Source organism: Anarhichas minor, unplaced genomic scaffold, assembly GCF_050575085.1.
Source record: "Anarhichas minor isolate MPS153535 unplaced genomic scaffold, ASM5057508v1 ptg000062l, whole genome shotgun sequence".
NCBI classification, from domain to species: Eukaryota; Metazoa; Chordata; class Actinopteri; order Perciformes; family Anarhichadidae; genus Anarhichas; species Anarhichas minor.
Genome location: NW_027466508.1, coordinates 7,882,283 through 7,903,731, shown reverse-complemented (window position 1 = coordinate 7,903,731; position 21,449 = coordinate 7,882,283). Strand labels below are relative to the sequence as shown.

Genomic DNA, 21,449 nt, shown 5'->3' with positions numbered 1-21,449 from the left:
CCTTTTTATTTCCATGTTATTCATTACTCTGTGCTTAAATGGATCCCCATAAAATCTCATTTATGCTTTTATTCTTAGTGTGTTGTTCCTTAAGAACCCATGTGGAACCAACTGCCAAGTCCTAAGACGACTGTATCTAAATATCATATGTATCTGCTTGATAGGCTGGTAAGTTAAATTTCAATCATCCGCCAAAAGAGAACATAAAGAAGAGAAGCATCCATTTCTCTTTCTGTTGGTAGGACATTTTATCATACGCTGAGTATAAATGCTGGTTTCCAGGAATACCCTGCTCCACACTGACACATGTTCACGCATCAACACCTGGAAGTTGCCCAGTACAACTTAGTCTTATCCACTGAGCGACCCCACCGGAGCAAGAGGGGGTTAAGTGCCTTGCTTAAGGGCACCCCACTGGTGGTTTCTCTTCCCAAGTCTAATTTATCATGCCCGTCCACGGATCGACCCCGCAACCCCCCCCCCCCCCCCCCCCCGGTCAAAAGTTCACTTCTGCAACCTTTAGGCCACTTCTTCTTGTATGTGTGCTTGTATGCATATGTCAGCCTGTCTCTGGAAACAAAATGGAAACAGAAAAATAGCATTTGCCTCAGGCACCCAGAAGGGGTGACCACTGCACCCACCTTCAATAAAGATCTTACATGAGAGTGGATGGGCTTTCCCCTCCCTGCAACACCGCTGCATAACTCAGCGCTGTCCTGAAGGATTCTGGACTGTGAAGGGTGAAAATGAAAATAGTTTCTCTCTTTGTCTAGTGAAATACATGTGGGAATTAAATCTGAGGAATATGCTCACCTTTCTTTGTTTTTTCCCCCAAAAGAGATACAAATATGACTAGATAGTGGTTAAGGAAAGATTACACAAGAGGAAAATGTCAGTGGGACTAGACCACGCTGTCACTAGAGGGAAATGTGACAGCGTGTGCATCAGCAGCAGAAATGAAAAAAAAATAAAAATAAAAAATGACGTGGCTGAAGCTCTCAGGCCCTCTTCTTACTGATCCTGATTTTAATCCAGTGCAATGGCGTCGGAAGAATGACTAATTTAATGAAGTTCCCAACCAACGCTTTATGTTCAAAAAGCATCTGTCAATTCATGGGGAGATATGAGAACATAGCATATGTAATATATTCAGTGAAGTCAAAATATGTTTGCTAAAAAAAAAGCAACCTGAAGTCGGCTATTCAGCCTGCTTTAACAGAAATGTCACATTAGAGACTCCTTATCTCCTGTTGTTCTGCATTTATCTCTCAGCTGTTTGTCAACCTGGCCTCAGAGTTATCAAATCACTACAACTGTTGCTCTATTTCATATTCTCGAAGTAAAGGCTTGATGTGTGCTTTCTCCTGATTTTCTTTTGAACATACATTCTGTTTCCCGTCTCTTAGCAATACTCTGATATGGTACCGACTGTAAATTCCACATTTGTAAAAACATTTATTGAAAAATGTACCTTTACAGTCTTAAGTGTTGCTTCAAACATCAGATTTTTAATAAAAATAATTCAGTCAGTGTGCACAGAACAAACACATATTTCTAACATCGCTATACACAGATATTTATGAGTGGAAAATATGTGATGCTACAATGTGGAAAAGAGAAGAGAAACCTCTCTGAGGGACTTTTTTATTTGGAGCCTTAATCTTTTCAGCACATTAGAGGTCTCGGTGGTGTCTCAGCAGAGTTCAATAATATTTATAAATGGGTGCAGTAACAGATTTTATTCTGTTGCAAATAAATAGATGTAGCCTATATTGTCCCCCAAACTGTACAGTAACGTAGGTCGACTTCCAAGTGAACAGAAGTGAATGCAAACAGGTGCATGTACTCAACTACTGTACTGGAGTACAATTTTGAGGTACTTGTACTTCAATTTTATGCTACATTTTACTTCACTGCATTTGAAAGGCTAATATTTTAGTTTTTTTCAATCTCTTTGACAACTAGCTACTTCTACAAATTACAATTTCCCAACAGAACATATCATTCATTTCTAAAATATGATGCATTGATGAAGATTAAACAGTTTATAAAACAGTTCAAATTAGCTTCACCTCCAAAGTCAAATGTTACTCACACATTAATACAGCTGTAATAGCCACATAATATGAAATGTAATCATACAATGATCTCAGGAGTCCCTTTCTGCAGAATGATTATTACTTTTGATACTTAAGTAGAAAATACTGTGCCTTTATTTTATCAACATTTTGAATGAAGGACTTATACTTGCAATGGAGTATTTTTACCTCGTTTTATTTCTGCTTTTACTCGAGTGAAGGACCTAAATACTTGCTCAACCACTGCAGCCGAGTCATATGTTTGACCACCTGTGGCTCATCAATCAGTCCCCTTTATTGGTTTACTATACATACCGACGCGCAATGGCTGTGCATAATGACACAAGGGCTCGCTCTGAGGACGTTGCTGGTGGAAGAGCAAGGACAGAATTAATCTGGTTTCTGTCCAAACAAGGTTAAAAAGGCATGTGACATCATCCCTGTGTGGATAATTGTCGGAGTGGATGTTATGCTCCGTCATGTGCACTCAATTTCAGGATGACAGACTTGTGCGGCAGAACAATGTGAACACGGGGGGGGGGTATATCAATCTGCTGAAAAGACTGTGTGTGCATATTGGCGAACACACACAGGCTTTCTGCGTAATACATACACAGAAGTGAATGCATGCTGGAGCAGTTCATTTTAAATCTTCTGTGAGACTTTTGTCTTGTGTGCTATATCTTCTATTTGCCTCCTCATTGGCAAAACTTATGCTACATTTTGCCACCGGCATGTTGATCGAACAAATGCTCTGCACAGAGAGAAAGGACTGACTATTCATATTCTTTCACTTAGCAGACAATGCATATAGAGGTCACATCTGACTCCATCTCTAACTTTGTAAATATAGTCTGTGCCAGAGAAAAAATAAAAAAATAACTGCCACAGCAAATTCAATGATAGCGCAGCATTTTCAAATATCCGCATTATCTACATTCTTATACCGTCCTACATTGAGTCCACACAATTTGGAAATCTGGCCACATGAGATTGGAAGACACTGACAACACATTCTGATAAAAAAATATCAGAGATGCAATTCTAGCAATGCCTCAATTCTCCCCCTTTCTTTGGAAAGGACAGGCAAACTGATTACACTTTAGGTCAGACATCAGGTATAAAATTCCAGTCAGTAAGTGCACACGGCTTTCTGAAAGTGACCGTATGGATGAGGTCAAACTTTAAAGCCCATATTTATTTATTTATCCTCTTTTTGTTACTTGTCCTCACTCAAATGAAGACTTAGCTCTGCTTCTGGCTTTCAAATGGAGTGGACAGATTAAGCTGAGTTGGGCCTTCTTTCCAACGATGTGTTGGCGTGGCACTTCCATCCACAGCCCCCTCCCCCTTCCCTCTCTCTCTCTTTCTGCAAAAAAACAGTTAAGAGGTGACACATCTTTATTTCTGAAACTGGAAGGCAGCCGGAGATTAACAAATTTAAAAAAGGCAGCTTTTGCAAGAAAGAAAATAAGCAACATTGTTTCATTTCTTTCCCTTAATATCTCTCAGGATACGCAACACATTTTGAGTGTGTTAGTGTTTGTTGTGGGGTTGCTGGTGGTGATGATGATGATGATGATGATGATGATGTGTGGGTTAGGATATTTCAGTTGCTACTGTAGACACAAAATTGACATTTATTATTTATCTTTTTGGACAACAGATGTCATTAAGAGCTGTTCAGTTACCTCTGCTGCTCAACCAATGACAATTTAATCTTAATTGAATTAAGTGTGCAAGAGTGAAGACACGGCAAAAATGTGCAGGAAAGGAGTACTTTAGGACTGACATTCTACCATAAGGAGATTTTTTGGAGGTAATTTTTCTGTTTATCCTTCTTACTCAGACAAACTCACAACAGACTTTTCTATGTTATGAAGTTATGTTTCGCAATTATCCTCATTTAGAGTAAACAAAAGCACACGGTATATGTTTTAGAAGTAGTTCTCAACTAATGCAGTAGAAGGATCTTGAGGGTAATTGTAAAAGACATCACGGCGTAGGAGATGGAAGACAAAGAGGGACTTAAACACTGAAAGGACTGTAACTTTGGAAGATACCGATATGAATGTCTAACTTGGACTTCTGAAGCCTCACATAAGCTTCCGCTGAACTTGCATCTCTTCATGAAGCAAGGGCTTTTGGATTTTGGCCCGAGTTCTGCTATGGAGTGATCTCTTCACAACCAACAACTGGAATAATTAGTGACCAATAAATCTGTAAAAGAACATATCAGAATTTGAGTTTTGTTTCAAGACAGACCAAATATAAAGCAATGCTTTAATGCAAGTATAGACTAACCAGTGCAAAGCCTTAAAGCCTGAGCATCAGATGTTTGAGAGCAGCTGCTAACTTGATCCCATTGACATGCAGTATTTAGGTCAGCAAGGCCATACTCAACATTCAGAGACATGAAGACACCGATGTGCTCTTGTGACTCGTTAAGAGTCTAAAATTCCCCCAAACCAAGCTACCTCTTTCGATTAACTTTGAATTAAAATTCCACCGTGAGTGAATTATTACATTAGCGGTGTGTCAGTGACGTTGTGTGCCTCATTTCAAATATTGGATTCAGTCAAACTGAAAGAATCTGTTTGCTGCTTAAAATACACAACTTGGCATTATAATCAGCTGAAGCACTTGTTTACGGGCAAATGCTGATTGGAGCTGGTTCACACGTACTGGCTTGACTGAAACATGTCCCAGTTTTATACATAAAGTCTCATCACAACATCACAACAGGGAGAACAAACGGACGAATTAAAAACAAGAAAGAAATGATCTCTTTGAAACATTTATTATGAAATTATAAAGGTAGAATAGCACTGTTCAAATAAAGCTTCTTTTTTTTTTTAACAGAATAGAGGTTGCAGTGTTCTGAATAACTGGCAGAGTTTATTTCAGATGTAATTAATGGATACCCAGCAATGAAAAAAAAGGAAAAGGAGAAAGCACGGCAAATTAATAAATAAAACAAAATTAAAATAAAACAAGTCCATTATTGTTCAACACAGCACATTAGGCAAGATTACCAGGAGTTCAATTTACATGAAACATCTCATATATACAAGAAAGATTTACATCGATGAGGGTTACAGAGTCTTTGTGAGCTATGAGGCCCAGTGGCAAAGCAGTCAATGGCAGTCACATTTCAAGTCAAGTGTGGCTCTTTTCTTGAGGGGGAAGGGGAAGGGGAAGGGGGTGGGGGGGGGGGGGGGGGGGGGGAGATTTGGCTGGCGATGCCATTATCACAACTATTAGTCTAGAGACAATGGCACACGCTAGTGACTGAGCGGCGGCCTGTGTGTCACTTGACACAACAAAACCCAACGACAAGGACACCTCTCCCTCTGAGTTTTGTCAAGTCAAGACATACAGCACCACTTTGCCCATCTTTTCCACACACACACACCCGTCTCTCTAATGATAAGGGGAGAGGGGAGGGTAACGGGGAGAAAGTGGGGCTTACGTGCTCAACACAAAGCACCCTCATCTGTCACAAAGGATCAGGACACAAAAGGTGAACACACCCCTTGGTGATTTAGCATCGCATGTAACTGCATTGACCCCGATAAAGCATGGGTGAGAGGTGTGGGCTGGAGACGGGGGAAGATAAGGAGTGGGTGGAGGGACTTAAGTGAGGGGTGGAGAGGAGAGATGGGTTGTTGGGGTGGGGGTCGGGGGGCATTCAAACAATTAAGTAGCATCATAACGTCATCTTTTTTTTTAATCATCTTTTTTTTTTTTTTTTTGGAGACAACAAGTAGTCAAGAAACATTTTCTTCCACCCTCTACTCTTGTACAGTATTTAAGGTAAATCGGAGAGAAGTCAGATGAGGTGTTGATACTGTAAGTGTTTGGAGCTGCAGTTTGTCTTTTTTTCTCATCATGCAGTGTTGGGAAAAATACGAAGCTAGTATGTCAACTTGATTGATTGCCTCAGAAAAATGGGAAATATGTTTTGTGGATTAGCGAAAACATGGAGATGAATTAAGTAATGAAAGCCGCGATGACTTTGGTTTTTGTGCATGCAAAACATCCATTTCACAAAGCAAACCCCCTGAAGATTGATCATCAATCAATTTGCTTTGAGAAATTGCGGACATGGATGATGAATTTAAAATAAATGGGTTGCCAGCCGAACAAACAACAAACCAAGAAAAAAAAGAATCACATACAGTAGCCTATGCACACACACGCAAGGCCTTTTGATAAATGACAGTATTTGTCATTATCAAAATTGTATTGCTTGAGTTTCAACAGTGCAATGATGATGAGAGATATCTCAACACATGTATGACAATGGTTATGACAGAAATGATAATCAATAAAATGCTCACAATTTTTTTTTTAAATAAATAAATGTAATTCCTGGTAACTTGCCATCATCTGTGTTTTGGCAATACTGTCCCCAGCAGTTATAGACAACACCGAATAACAAAAGGCTATAAATAAATAAATAAATATATTAAAATCAGTGGCACTTCATTTTTCTCAACAGAGGGAAATAAAAACACATAAATGAACTCCATAGTTCAGCCAGTGCACCAACAGGGAGCTTTGATTTATTTTGTTGTTTTGTGCAGACAAAACTAGATCCCCTTGGGGCAATAATCTACTCTGGTAGCACTCACACCCACTACCTTAGTATAGCCCGCAATCCATTTCATTTCCTTTTACCCACCTAGACATAGAAGACATGACAAGTTTTCTTAAAGAAACACAATGTTCTCTGCAGTAAAGAGCCCTGCAAATCCTCCACTGATGATTTGAAGCTTTGATAGAAACTTCACTCACGGACTTATTGGCTTACAATCTGCTGATAGCTACATTTGTTTTGAGGATGGGCAACATTTTACTCAATAACAGATTGCAGTATGGGTTACTCGTCTCGCATCTACCGGTAGCTTGCTTAATCATGAAGCGCGTGTTGGCGACAGACCCAATTGTAGACAACACTGACATATTTGGTTGATTAAAGTCTTTCTTGTCATGTATCCAGTTGAAGCATTTACTCATATGCAGAGAAAGTGTGAGACTTTACATGTTGGCGATGTTTCAAATCCAGCGAAATATCTTCCGTCAAAAGTGTCATGGACGTGTACAGTATATGATATCACAAACACAGCATCCTGGAGAAGTGACAGGATAGCTGAGGAGAAGGATGTATCATCACAGTCGGCAACAATCACTAGCCTCTCTCCATCTTCCCCTTTGATACCGCCAAGCTCTTGTGTCAGCACAACCCAGAAGATATTGCAACAGACTTTTCCCCTCAGGTGCAACATTGTCATAGTTCATTAATCTTCTCAAACTTCTCCTGCTGCCATCAGCCCCCGTACGTACTACTAATCCCCTTATTAATGTGGCAAATGAACCTGCACAAGAAGGACGACTCCCCCAAGGCTCCATAATTACAATGGTCTGTACAAACTCCTGTTTGCAAAGAATGTCCATTCATTAAATGTACTGACAAGACTACTTCAGGAATACCGTGCTAAAGATTCCCTGTTCTTCCTCGCCCTGCTCTTTAAACTGAATACTACAACTACTATAATATCCAACTCCCTGCTGGTATTTAGTTGTTTAGATACTATAATACAAGTCTATTTTGATTGTACTGGTAACTCAATGATATGCTAGTTGGATACAGACAGAAAAAATGAACACATTTCCAAACAAAAGTCTTCAGAACGTCAACCTAAAATGCTGGCTACTGTTTTAAATGTGCTGCAACTATAGCAAAGCTACCCAAAAGGGAGCTGTTACACTGCGCCCTCGGAGCTAAGGCATGGCTTCTGCTGCAGAAGAGCACATCAGAGCAGTGTGGGCTAACTGAACTGTAGGTACAGACTTCCTATTAGTGCTCGCATTTTCTCTGCTGTGCAAGAAAAACACGCTAATAACCCACTGCAATTAAGCCTTTTTGCACAGAAGGTGTTCAGGCCACACGGTCGCACAACTGAAAGCCCTATGTAATGGCCATGATTGTGCATTCAAGCGTATGATGTATATTACCATAACAAAGAGAATGGAAAGAGGATGCATCTTGCGTATCTGCAGGAATGTACACGAGTCTACTGCATTTATGCTCTCTCACTCTACAGACAATAAACAGCCTTAAATTCACATTTTATCGAAGGTTAGTGGTGACGAGTGAGAACTTAAATTATGGATTGTAATCGACTCAGCACTTGTCACACACCACCATCTCCGTGACTGCTTTCAAATCCCGCACCCTCAGTGAAACCATGTTAATGTGTCCATAACATGGGCCTTGGGATCTGATCCACAGTAGACGGTTAATGCGTAGCCACTGGGCTCGTGTTCTGTTAGTGAACCACATTTACCCATAAGACTACTGAAAGGGAGAGAGTACGACTGATGGTGAAACGTCTATGACTATACTTGCTTTCTTAGATGCTCGTGAAACTAGGACAGTGTTTTCATGCTTTTTTTCCCCCCTCAGTGTTGTTTACACTAATGTAGGTCCCTGGAGGGTAAATAATAAGTGGGGGTGAAAAAAAAAAAAAAAAAGAGAGGCAAGGATTGCTTCTACCGCTATCAGCAAAGTTTGGGGTCTGTATGAAGCTGATTCTACTAGGCATTCGTCTGTGATGACACTGTTGTAGATGTCTGCTATTTACATACACTGTTCTGTGTTCCCTCAGAGGAAGACCCCACCGAAACCTGCATGTTTCGACATTGCTGTCGTTCTCCACCTCTTCATCACCCCCACCCCTGCCTTCTTGTTCATCAATTTACTTTCAGTTTCCTTTTTTATTGATTGGTGCTGATGTTGCATAGACGTGACTCTCGAGAACTGGAGCAAAATGGCTTTTAAAAATCTTAGAGAGAAGGTCAGTTTTAAAAGCCATTCCCATCCACTTCTCGTTCTCTTGAATGTCCGCTTTCACTTAATTGCTTATTTTGTGTCAACTTCCGGGTGATTGATGCTGGTTTGTCACTCGTAAGGCAACAACGAATGCTAAACTTCATCATCCTATCATATATACCTTCGTGATGCTGTATATAAAGTAGCATCTCGCTGGACTCATTTTGAAATGCAGGGCATCAAATCACATTTTAAGTAAATGGTTATAAATTTAGATGATACTGACATTTTTTTTATGATCCATGTATGTATAAGAAAGACTTTAATAATGCAGTTCTTATCTTTTTCCAAAGCGCTCCTCCTGATATGATAATCCTATGATATTACCTTTTGGATGTATTGTCTGTTTAAAAATTCACTCAAAAGTAATTGGTATTTTTGGGCTTTTACTTTTCTTTTTCTTTTTTTAAATTACAGCTCATCTCCTCTGTTTGCATTCAATACACAGGCAGAATTCAAAAATGAATTGGACAGACTGGATGAACGTCTACTTATCAATACTCGTGAAATAGAGATGACATGCGCATGTCAATACAAATGGTTGCATTGTGCAAAACAATCAAAATATGGATGTAGCGATGACATTGATAACATACCATGCTTTATCCAGTAAGACGTGTCAGTGCAATCATTTTACCACAATCAATAACTGCCATTTAACCTCAAATCTGAAGTGGGCTCCTTATAAGTGTGATGCTTTGGATTAATTATGCCTGAGAACCAAGCAGATATTCTTCATTACAAATCCCCAAAGAACGATATTAACAAATAGCGGAAAGGTAGAAAATGACTTTTTCCTTCTAGTAATAAGAAAATGAAGATAAGGAAGTGTACCCTTGTGTGCAGTCAAATATATTAGTGCATATTCATTTGAGTAAGCCATGGGTATTGCTAAAGGGAGGGTTATCTCACTTCCTGAGGACTTTTATTGGGAGTGGATTTTGTCTGGATCTAAATAATATAGTTGAATCAATAAATACCGACTTGATTCGGGAATGACATGATTATAAGATGTGATGCTTATGCTTCATGTTCCAGATAAAAATAATAGGTGACAATGGGGATTGGCAAGACTCAACGGAACCGGTTTGTGTCATTAAGGAAGATTAAGACTGAGGCACAACTTGAGGTCAATTTCAATCCTCGGCTTCTAGAACGACTACATCTGTGCTCTGCAAAAGTACACAGAAAAGTGTGAATCAAAGTGTGCATTTCAGAGGAACGCGCGTGAGCCAACCTAGCTGAAATGGTCTATCATGTATATCATCAGCGGAGCTATATAGAGCGCGCCGGCTCAGTTTGTGTGCTTCTTTGAAGCATTTGTCAGAATTATTGATTCCGATAAATCTTGTGTGGTATTGTGGGATGACTGAGCAAATCAATGAAGTTATGCTTACAGTATAGTGTCATATCTCATGTGTGCCCTTCTAGGCTTGAACACCCCCACCGTCGCCCGTTTCATCGCCTTGTCTCGTCTCCGTCTCTCTCACACATCACCAACCACACACACACACACACACACACACACACACACACACCAGCGTCGCCTGGCAAATGACGCCAAACTGAATGCCTCTTTTGACTGCTACCTCTCGCAGAGAAACACATTAAATGCAACCCCAGATGCAGTGACCCGGAGGTATGCAGCAATGGCAGCCGCACAGTGTCGCCCCTGTAATTCCACTCTCTCTCTCTCTCTCTCTCTCTCTCTCTCTCTCTCTCTCTCTCTCTCTCTCTCTCTCTCTCCGGATAGATCTTATCACTCACATCTCTAACTGCCATTATCAATCTTCCCTGTGCAGCCTCTACATCATTAGGCGAGAGCATTTCACTAAGAACACCAACATAGGTTTCACTCCTTTCTTCTCCTGCCTTGCATTTATATGTCCACTGCAGGTTGGCGTGTTGCCAGGCTGTGCCGTGCAGCTCAACACTGCCACCTAAAGGTTCAGTACCACCACCCGTCAAGCATGACCCACTGACAACACTCTCACTCCCATTTCCCTTTTTCTCTTTCTCTCTCTCCCCCTCTGTATTTGTCCACGTGTGTTCCAACTGTGTTGTGAAGTAGTGCTTTATTAGCAGAAAAATTAATAAGGCTTTGATAAAAAGCAGCATGGATTACGTTGAAATTTGAGGCTCATTATTGGCTAATCCTTTTTGAATTGGATGCGTATCAAGTTCCAGACAAGCTTCAGTCAGTCCGCTAGTGTGCTTTGAGAGGAGGCATTTAATTCGAGTTTAGATGATGTGGCAAAGCCTACAGTGACATTCACAAAAGCACCGCAGCAGGCTAATTATTGACTGTTGTTATTGCTGCAGGTGTTGAAAAGGTTACAAAGTCTCTTGTGACATAATAATACACATCAAAACAAATAATAAGAAATTAAAAAAAACATGAATACACTCAGAGTTGTATGAGGAGGTGAAAAGTCAGCTAATTTTTTGAAAGAATGTGTGCAGCGGTTTTCTCTGATGAAAACAGTAATCGGGGTAGATATAGGCAAGAAAAAAATGTTTCTTTCACAAAGAACATTGAGTCACAATTAATGTTATGTTGGTACATTTTTACCAGTGATCTAACCTGGGTGCTGAATAGACGAAATAAGGCAAGGCAATCCCTCACCCACTTGCATTTTTGTTAAATATGAATTAAATATATATTAATGACAAAACATCAGTCTATAATTATTCCCCCAAAATGATGCATGTGATTGTTGAGTCCATAATCAACTCCATTAATTAGCAGTTACTTTTTCTCTTTTTTTAAGTTTGAGAAATAGTGGAACTTGCTGAAACCATATGTCTCCTGCACTCTTTTCTGTTGCTTCACAGTAACTTAGAGTGAGTCTCTAATCTAGACTGGCACTTTAGCACTGTGGAACAGGGCAGTTATAGGCAGTACTTATTGACCAGTAAAAGTGCTCTTTTACCTGCTGTCTGGTGTGCATGGGCCCCTTCGTCTTGAACCCTCCTTGGGAGCTGCACTCTGAGGCACTGAAGTGGTCGGAGCTCGTGGAGGACCTCTTGGAAAGGGTGTCACAGCCTCCGACAAATGTGTTATCCAACGGGAGCTCCTGAATCACGTGATGCTTCTTCACGGAGACCGGCGTGTCGGCCTTGAGGTGGAAGGCCGACTGCGGCGAGGCGGACTTGTAGTGCCGGGCCAGGTCAGGGCTGCTGGGTTTGAAGGTCGTGGTAGGCGTGGCATTCCAATCGAAGCGTCCAATCCCCTGCTCCTCCAGCTCGGTGGGCAGGCTGATGGTTCCGTTGATCGGCTCGTGGGCAGGGTCGTCGGGTTTGTTCCCCTCGATGGTGACAAAGTTGAGCAGGGAGCTTTTTGGGGACTTCCTTTTCTTGCGCTTCTTCTTCTTGTTCTGCTTGCTCTCTGTGTTGGGGGACATCCACTCAGCCCCCTGCTTTTTCCTCTGTGCAGCCTTGAACCTGGAGGCGTGGCGGCAGCGCAGAAGCACAGTGACAAATATGACAATAATCACCACCAAGGCGCCGGTAACAAAGGCTATCATTATGGTTAAATAGTCGCCACTTTGATAGGTTTCGCCGCTTTCACCAATGTTTCGGTCTATCGGGGTCTCCATGGTGCGTCGGATGAGATCGTAGATGAGCGTTGAGTTGCCCACGGTGTCATTGACATAAAGGAATACCAGTACCAGCGTATGGAGGGATCTGGGATATCCCAGGTCACTGATATTGACCACTAATCTGTGTAAGCCTATGTCAGTCACAGCTGGTTTTTCCTCCAGAGTAATATTCCCTGTGACAGGGTCAATTCTGAACAGACCTTTGTTGTTCCCACTCACAATGGCGTATTTGAGTTCCGCATTCATCCCTGTGTCACCATCTACAGCGAACACCTCCGCTACCACGGATCCCGGGATAGAGGAGAGAGGGACAAGCTTGAACGACGTGTTGGAGGGGGGGTAGATGACGATGGGGGTGTTGTCGTTCACATCGATGACATTGATGGTCACCTTGGCGGCCGAGGAGCAAGGGGGCCTGCCACTGTCCACGGCCCTGACATCGAAAGTGTAGGAGCTCTGCTGCTCCCTGTCAAATGACACATTGGATTTAATCACGCCAGAGTAGGGATCCAGTATAAAGTTCTCGTTGTCATTCAGTATGGACAGAGAAACAGCAGCATTTTCTCCGGCATCAGAGTCGGTCACAGTTATCACCCCCACAGTGCTGTATTTAGGAAGATTCTCAGACACAAAGAACTGAAAGTGGTTGTGTGTGAACTTAGGGTTGTTATCATTTTCATCCAGCACGGTTACAATAACGGCCGCCTGCGTTTGCAGAGGGGGCGTCCCATTGTCTCTCGCTGTGACAGTGAAGAGAAACCTGTCCTGATCCTCCCGGTCAAAAACCCTGGATGCAGTCAGGACCCCCGTTTTGCGGTCGAGATCGAAGAATGACGCATTCGGGCCCAGCTGATAAACTATGTCTGCGTTTTTCCCGCTGTCCTCATCTGTGGCGCTCAGAGTAGTGAGGAACAGGTCACGTTTGTTGTTTTCCATGACGGCCAGCTCAATGACTGGCTGAGTGAAAATTGGCGGGTTGTCATTCTCATCCTCCAGCCTCACTCTTACCAAGGCAGTCTGATTCAAGCTCGGTTTCCCAGAGTCAGACGCCACGATTTTAAAGTTGTATTCCTTTGTCCCTTCGTAGTCGAGCAGCGCAGAGGTCTCTAGCAGATACTGGTTGTCGTACACGGCCTTGAGATGGAAGGGCACATCCTTCTCTATGAAGCATATGACCTTGCCGTTGATGTCTGTGTCTTTGTCCGACACCGTGATGAGAGCAATCTTGGTATTGATGGGATCCTTCTCCGAGAGGAAAACAGTTCCATTAATGGGGCTGATTATGTATCGCAGGTCTATATTAGGCGGATTGTCATTAACATCAGTCACATTTATGGTAACAGTAGCTCTGGCAGGACTGGAGCTGCCATCACTGGCTAAAACAGAGAGCTTATGAATAGCAGTCTCCTCTCTATCCAGGAGCCTCTGCACTGTAATTAGGCCAGATGTTGTGTTTAATGCAAAGAGTCTTTTAGTAGCAGGAGACACCTGAGTCCCAAACACATAACGTATCTCTGCATTTGCCCCTATGTCTGCATCTGTGGCCAGGAGCTGCACAACAGACGTGCCAATAGGGGAGTTCTCTGGTATATGCACATCTATCTGACCCTCTTTAAACACTGGCCTGTTATCATTGACATCCGTCACCGTAACTTGCAGAATGGCAGTGCTGGATTTCTGTGGACTGCCCCCGTCCTCCACTTTGATCTTCATCACATATGTATCCTTCTGCTCTCTGTCCAGATTCTGCTGCACAATGAGCTGGGGCCACTTCTCCCCCTCTGGCGTTTCGACTATGTCTAGGCCGAAGGCACTTTGCCCGTTGATCAGCTCGTATTTGTGGACACTGTTGGGGCCAGTGTCTGGGTCAGTGGCAGAAGGAATAGCAAATCGGCTGTTAATGAGCGTGTTCTCTGGGATGGAGATGTTGATCACAGGGGACGGGAACATGGGGGCATTATCGTTTGTGTCTTTGACAATTATTTTGATCTTAATCAGCCTGAAATAGTCATTAGGGAGGATGACCACTTCAATTTCAAAGGAGCACTCACTGTCCTCAAACGAGGGGCCGGGGCACAACTTCTCCCTGTCGATTCGGTTTGATGTTGTGAATATCTCGCCCGTGCTGCTCAGAACGCGCAGCAGTGGGTTGTCTCCCGCTTTGGAGACGAGCCGGTACACAAGATTAGCACTTGCTCCGGTGGCGGCATTTGTGTGGGAAATGTTTAGGTCCTTTGGTATGTTTCCAATCAGGACATTTTCCTGCAACTCCTCTCTGATGGGGTAGATTAGCTCTTGGGCTATTGAAGGATCTAGCCATATGCAGGCAAGTAGGGCACCCAACAGGTAATAGTCTTTTAGATCCATGACAGCGTAAATGTGTTTCCAGACTTCACAACTCAAAGGTGTCTTTCTATGCGTCGTCGTTACAGGCAGCAACTCCTCGCATGCGATGGCAGGAATCTTCCACAGACAAACCTACGAATACATGACAGAGTTTCCCTTTAGTGAAATAACTTTGCCTTGCACAGTCATTAAATTGTATTAACCAACAGCCCACCCATCTCACAGTCAGCTGTTTTTGTCCACTTTATCTATCATTTTTGTTACATGGTTCACTATTATATCTGCAGATAGTTCTTTATCAACAATGCATAGGAGAGAGAAAAAAACAACAATAACACTGCAGCAACCATTTAGGCAGCCATTCATGTAATTTGCTCCCTGAAGAAATCCTCCGCATTTCATAGTCACTAAGAATGTTCAGCGTCTCAAACCCCCATGGCCAAATAAATAATAATTAAAAAAAAAAAAAAACTTCACAACACATTACACACTGGTATTAATTTTACACTTATAGTCGAAAGTAAAGAGCTTTAGCTGTGTGTGTGGGCTCCTAAGCGAATGAATGCGCATGAATGAAGCCTACAAAATGAGCTCAGACAGAATTTGAATGCTTAGTGGGCAACTGAGACCTTATTCTCATCGTACATACCCAAATCCGTTACAGCGCGGGATAAAAACTGGAGTGTGTCAGCTCATAGTCTTCTCCTCCAGTGTGGCTGTGAGCTTATTCAGGTAAAGATATCCTTCTCAGTCAGATCAAGCTGTGGGTCCAGGAAAGAGAAAAAAATAGATATCGCCCCGCACGAGTAATCAGACTCAAAAACAGGTTTGGGGTAAAAGCAGCTGGTCGCACAAACTGGGATAAATAAGAAGCTGCAAATGTCGCAGTTCCGTTTCCCCCATTTAACTTCAGGAATGGACAGGATCTAATTGTGCGACCTGCAGTGATTGCGTCGCTCTCCAGCAGACACAGCCAGGTGATCAGTGGCTTATGGTGTCTTCCATTAGAACCGGTCCCAAAAAATCTGCTCTCATCTCCCGAACACGTCCCGAGGAAACCGGCGTGTGTCTTCTTTTTTTTTTTTTTTTTTTATAGCCTATCCCCCCGGCTACCTGTTAAGGTGAAGGCGCTGACGAGGTGAACGCAAGAGGAGACACCGGTGTCCCGTCATGTTTCAAGTTCATCTGCCGGCAAAGACGCAAGGTTAAAAAAGAGATCGTGAAAGGCTCGTAAGCTGGAAAAAAGAGGAAAAAAGAGGGGGGAAAAAGAGAGAGAGAAATCTCAGAGTCGATCCCGCTTAGAAGTGCCAACCTAAATATAAAGGCTGTTCAGCGTGACACCGATGCGCAGCGCGTATGTGCCGTTTATCCTTGCACTCTCACTCCCGGAGCAGAATATCTTGCACTAACTCTGTGTAAACCCATAGGAGGGGTGGTAAAGTACACCACACCGACGCCTCCACCCCGCCGACCCTCGTCATTGGACACCGCCCCTCTCCGTCAGTGGCGTCGACAACCCGAGCGGCAACGCGATTGGCCCGGAGTCACGTCACTCAATGCGGGACCGGAGGGTTGTCCGCGGTGAGATGCTCCGTGGAGATGCTGCAGGCTGCAGAGACGCTTAAACCAAAAAATAAAAAATAAAAAAAGCCCGAGGCTGGAGGGGGACGATGATGACGCCAATGAGGATGATGAAGCTGCTATAGCTGCTGATGATAATGTAAAAAAAAAAAGAGTGATTGTCGTCTAGCTTTTACGCTGTTGATGATTATATAAAAAGGCAGATAGCAGACATTGGCTCTAAAGGGACGCAGCAGTGGAAGACTTAAGCCAACCTGTTAGGCTGTTGTCAGGTAGGCTGCACTAATTGGGGTGGACACACACACAAGAAAGCCACAAGACTGAAGCACATAAAACAGATGAACTGCAACGGCTTCACAAAGAACAAACACAGGCACATAGGCTAAGACTCGAGCCTTGTGTGAGACTCTCTAATAATTGCACTCCAGACAGAGAAGCCGTTGTCCACGCGTGTTTGCACGGGGTGCGTATATTCACGCTCTGTCCGCCACGCTCGGCGCCCCGCGGCCAGTTATCATTTGTCCGTAAGAAATAACCTTGGCAGTTATCCCAGTCATCAAAGCCACACGGCGGCGTGTGTGATGCGAGCTCTTTGCGTAATGAAGTGAATTGTGTGTCTTTTTTTTTTTTTTTTCAAAGTTTGCTGCCCCGTGTCAGGAGCCGTGGCGATCTGAGGAGGCTCCGATGTGACTTTGGAATTGCCCGTGACCGCAGATGATCTTACTCTGCAAGTTCCAGAGCAACAAGAAGTGGCTGAACTGTGTAACTGAGCCGACTGACTACTACCCCCCCTGACTGGAAAACAGCAGATTTTATAACGTTGAAATCAGAGTCAGCCTACCACATCCAGCCATCCTTTAATACACTACTGCCATCCAATCATTACTTGATTTCAATGCAGTAGATAACCCTCAATTTCATCCAGGGCTCTGTGCCTGTGCTGCTGCTTCTGCTGAGAAAGACAAGCTGTTGAGCTCAAAAGGCTGAGTAGCCTGCCATGGTGAACACTGCCATCTTGAGGTGCTCCGACACAAATGCCCGAACTGCCCTGTGAGCTTTGCAGCTTCTCAAATCAACTGACTAAACACTAAACATGAACCAACACTTTTAGCGCACACGCTCTCCGACAACCGTGGCAACAGAATAAAGGGGCGCAGTAAGGTGACTCGGTGAGAAGCAGAAGTGTGAACACAGAGACAGCAGAAGTGAGATTTTCGCCCCGGCGTTGGCAAACGGTCACGGGAGTGATGCAGAGGACACGGGACCCACGCTGTTGAGGTGAGAACTAGGCTGCCGATGTCTCCCGAGAGGCTGTCTTACTGCCTGGTCAGCAGTCCATTAGCACAACCTACCTGATGGCCTGACCTTTTTGCCTCTGTATGCAGCCGTCAGTGTCCTTTGCTGGGAGAGAGCAGCTAAAGGAGTGATCTCTCGCTTCAGTTTAAAGTCTGACATCCTGACGCGGAGGGAAAAGTGACAACATAGCCGTCTACAGTGGTGGACCGCCGTCTTGCTCGGCAGGCCAGCTGGAGTCATTAGGAACTCGTAGCTCGCTTTAACTTTCTGGCCGGGAGTGTGCCGCTGCCAAACAAGAATTTCGTTTTAAAGGCCTTTCACACATAGCCAGGTCTCTGAGGTGTATGTGTGTGTTAGCACTGGGCCTATCACACAGTGATTGGGATTATTGTTGGACCGATAGTGCACTTTGAAAGCCATGAACCCCCAATTGTTAAGACACTGGTATTGATCATTAAATCTACCAACCCCCCCCCCCACAGACGTATTATGGTCATTTTGTGTCCAAATCTAATTTATGGGACCTTAAAGATAAGTGGACCTTCAAAAACTTTTATTATTATTGGTTTCTACTGTGATTATGTGTCACGTGACCTTGACTCGAGAGACTAGAAGGGGCTACAATCAGCAAACGCAGCAACTGCACAGCTCCTAATTCTAAATTTACCCCGTCTCTCAGGTTTGTTATCTCCTTATTTAGTCTGTTTTGAACTGGCTGCAGCTAATGTTTCTGCCAGTCAAGTTCCTGACAGGTGATGAATAATGCAGTATGCTAAAATATGCTCTAGGTCTTCCGGTGTTCCTCCTACATTCTCATATTGAAGAGAGAGCCTAAGGGAAGGGTCCAAACCTACGGCCTTATGATTCCCTATATACAGGTGCAGTCAATCACACTATTCACCTTGATTCTCACACCGACTTATTGACTTGTTCGTGCCGTTGGATTGGCCTCATGAATAATACAAGGAACAAATGTGTTTATTTTCCGTGTCTGATAAAGTATGAGGTCAAACAGGTAATTCATGCATTTTCTAACTTAAATAAGGTCTGAGGAGCCGATGCTGGAAAAGTGAAACCGTTCGTGTCGCGACTTCAGTGTTGATACGCAGCCAAGAAGCAGCGAACACGCAAGCTGAAGCCAGTGTGGTTTAGTACCGTAGTGCCATAGTACCCTTAATACAACACCTAACACCTAACATTGATTTGAAGGTTTTTCAATGCATAATTTCTGTGCTTATGCCACATTCTATCACCTTCCCGGAACATGATGTGACAACGTGATGTTTTAATATCAACTTTCCCTCGTGAGAAAAATTGTCCTCACTGAGAATATTGTCCACAGCTGTAATGGCATTCTTCAATATGACACATTTTATCAGGAGAAGAACAAGTTTCCCAAACTCTGTTTTTAAACAAAGAGTTTGTGTGTCCTTTAACATAATTGGGGTAATTTTCCGTGATGGCCCCCGCAAGTTCTGTGTGAGAAACAGTCATGAGGCAGAGAGCCGTTTTGAATTTCAGTTTCCCTGGAGTATGTTCAAAATATTGCAAAGTAATTCAGCCAGAAGATCTCAAATCATCCAAATCCATTGAAATGTCAAAAAAATAATTGAACAACACACTGTACGTCCTCGTAATGTAATGAACACTTATTTTTACTCTCTGCTTCCCACCTCAGTTCCTGTAATCAGCTGACTCACAGAGAAAAACATCAGTGCGGCTATTATCACCTGAGCTGAATCCTGCTGCTTTCGATACTGTTCCACTGCCACCTGCCAGCTAAGCAAGTGTCAGCACTTAACATTGGACATTAATAAACTATCTTGAGTTGTTTTGCTCGTGACCAAAGCTCTCCTATTGAAACTGCTGCTTACTATAGCTATATTTCCAGTTGTGTAAAATGCAAACAAAGAGACTCTCTTTCTTCAATCACCTTCCTTTACCGTTTTGGCAATGTGTAAATAGAAAGTTACCAGGTTCTATTCCTATGGCTTAGCTCACTCCTTATTTAATCCCTCGAGTGCATTGCTTTCATTTCTTCCCCGTCAATACCACCACAGAGCAACCGCTGATGAAAATGTAGGCCCTTTCCCTTAAAACCTTTTTTGCCAGCGCTACTCCTCTCAAGAGTGGTAATGACCCGGTGGATAATTGGCATCACCCATGCTGTGGACCGTGAATACTAATCAGAGCTTCTAATCAGATATCTCCCAACTTAAAAAAGTTGAGATACATGGGAGTGAAAATGCCGAAAGGAAATGTTTTCCATTTCTCTGCAAGGGATTTGAGTGCAATCAAAACTTTGAATTCCTTTGAGGAAGTGGTGTTACGTAACAAGGTAGTAACACGATACTGTGATACTTTACAGCTGTGGGCTTAGGAGTTAAAAAGGAAATGTTTGCTCGAGGTAATGTTTTGATTCACCATATGGCAACCGCATAGACATCCAGCAGCATGGTTGCTGCTGAGCCTTCTTAATTATTGTAGAACCTTTTTAAAGATATTTTCTGTGCACTCAGCACATCCTTTTCTGCCTGATGGTTGGCATTTGAGAGGTATAATGCCATTCATAATAATCCCTTGAACATTGATTGACACACTGTTTGATCAAAGGAGATATGAGGGATATCTAAACGCTAATCCTCCCAGGATAAGATATGCATCTTCTGTCTTCATACCTTCCCACCAAGTCCGACTATAATTTGCTCACTCGCTTTGCATTGCGTCTCTCCTCATTTTTTTCTGCTCCCTCACACATTCACATATCACATATCCCTGTCACATAGTCACATAGTCACATATCCCTTTCCAGAGTGTGCATCGAAAAAGGTCAAACATTCCCTCCCATTTTCTTTTCTTACTGATGTGAAAGCCAGAAGCCCGCCTGTATCTGAAATGGATCCTGGTCAAAGACCGCTGCCAACCAGGGAAAGAAAGTTGAGCAAGATCCTTTTCTGCTCAGTGCACAGGCTGATTTGACCTTGTGTAGTACGAATGAAGAGATGGCAAGTTATGAGATACTTGACATGCACTCTAACACCAATACTCTTTTTTTCAGATCCTGTCAAACTGTGCTGTATATTTTTTGACAGGGAATACATGTATTTAAAGGTCGTCTTTATAACAACTCAACACAAACGTTTTGCCAATTAGATGCCATTACCTCAGAGGTGTCCTACAACACTTACTTCATCAGGCTCTGAAATTTCTAAAACAAGCTCCAGTCGAGTGTGAGATGTTTAACGAATCCATACAGTGCTAGATGTGCTACTACAGAGTCATAGTGACAAGATCTGCGTCTAAATGTCTGCACGGACCTGTGAACGCAATGCATATTTAACTCGTTTATTTCTAGTAGTAATTATGACTCTAGCAGCGAAGACAGGTCACGACAAGAGGGGAGATGGCAGGGAAACGGCTGCATATACACTGAGACTCTAATGTGCCATCCTAAAAGGTCAGACTGTTACATTGCAAGCATGCATTAGCCAAGCCGAGTCACATTTACTTAGAGGATGTGGCTAATTTGTCATTCAGATACTATATAAGGCGGATCGGAACACAAGTCTTCCTAGTTTTTACAGATCATATACTTGTTTGCACAAGAGTTGATTAAATCGGTGGGACGGGGTCGCGCCGTGCAAAATT

General features: G+C 43.0%; 1 protein-coding gene across 1 annotated transcript in view; it reads right to left on the bottom strand.

Annotated features, from left to right (window-relative positions):
* Nucleotides 1–16,026, bottom strand: part of pcdh9 (protocadherin 9) — a 183,377-nt gene extending 167,351 nt beyond the window's left edge. Inside the window, exon 1 of the mRNA XM_076077613.1 lies at nucleotides 11,910–16,026. Coding sequence (XP_075933728.1) covers nucleotides 11,910–14,945 — 3,036 coding nt within the window. The 5' untranslated portion in view covers nucleotides 14,946–16,026. The remainder of the gene's footprint in view (nucleotides 1–11,909) is intronic.
* Nucleotides 16,027–21,449: the final 5,423 nt, after the last annotated feature.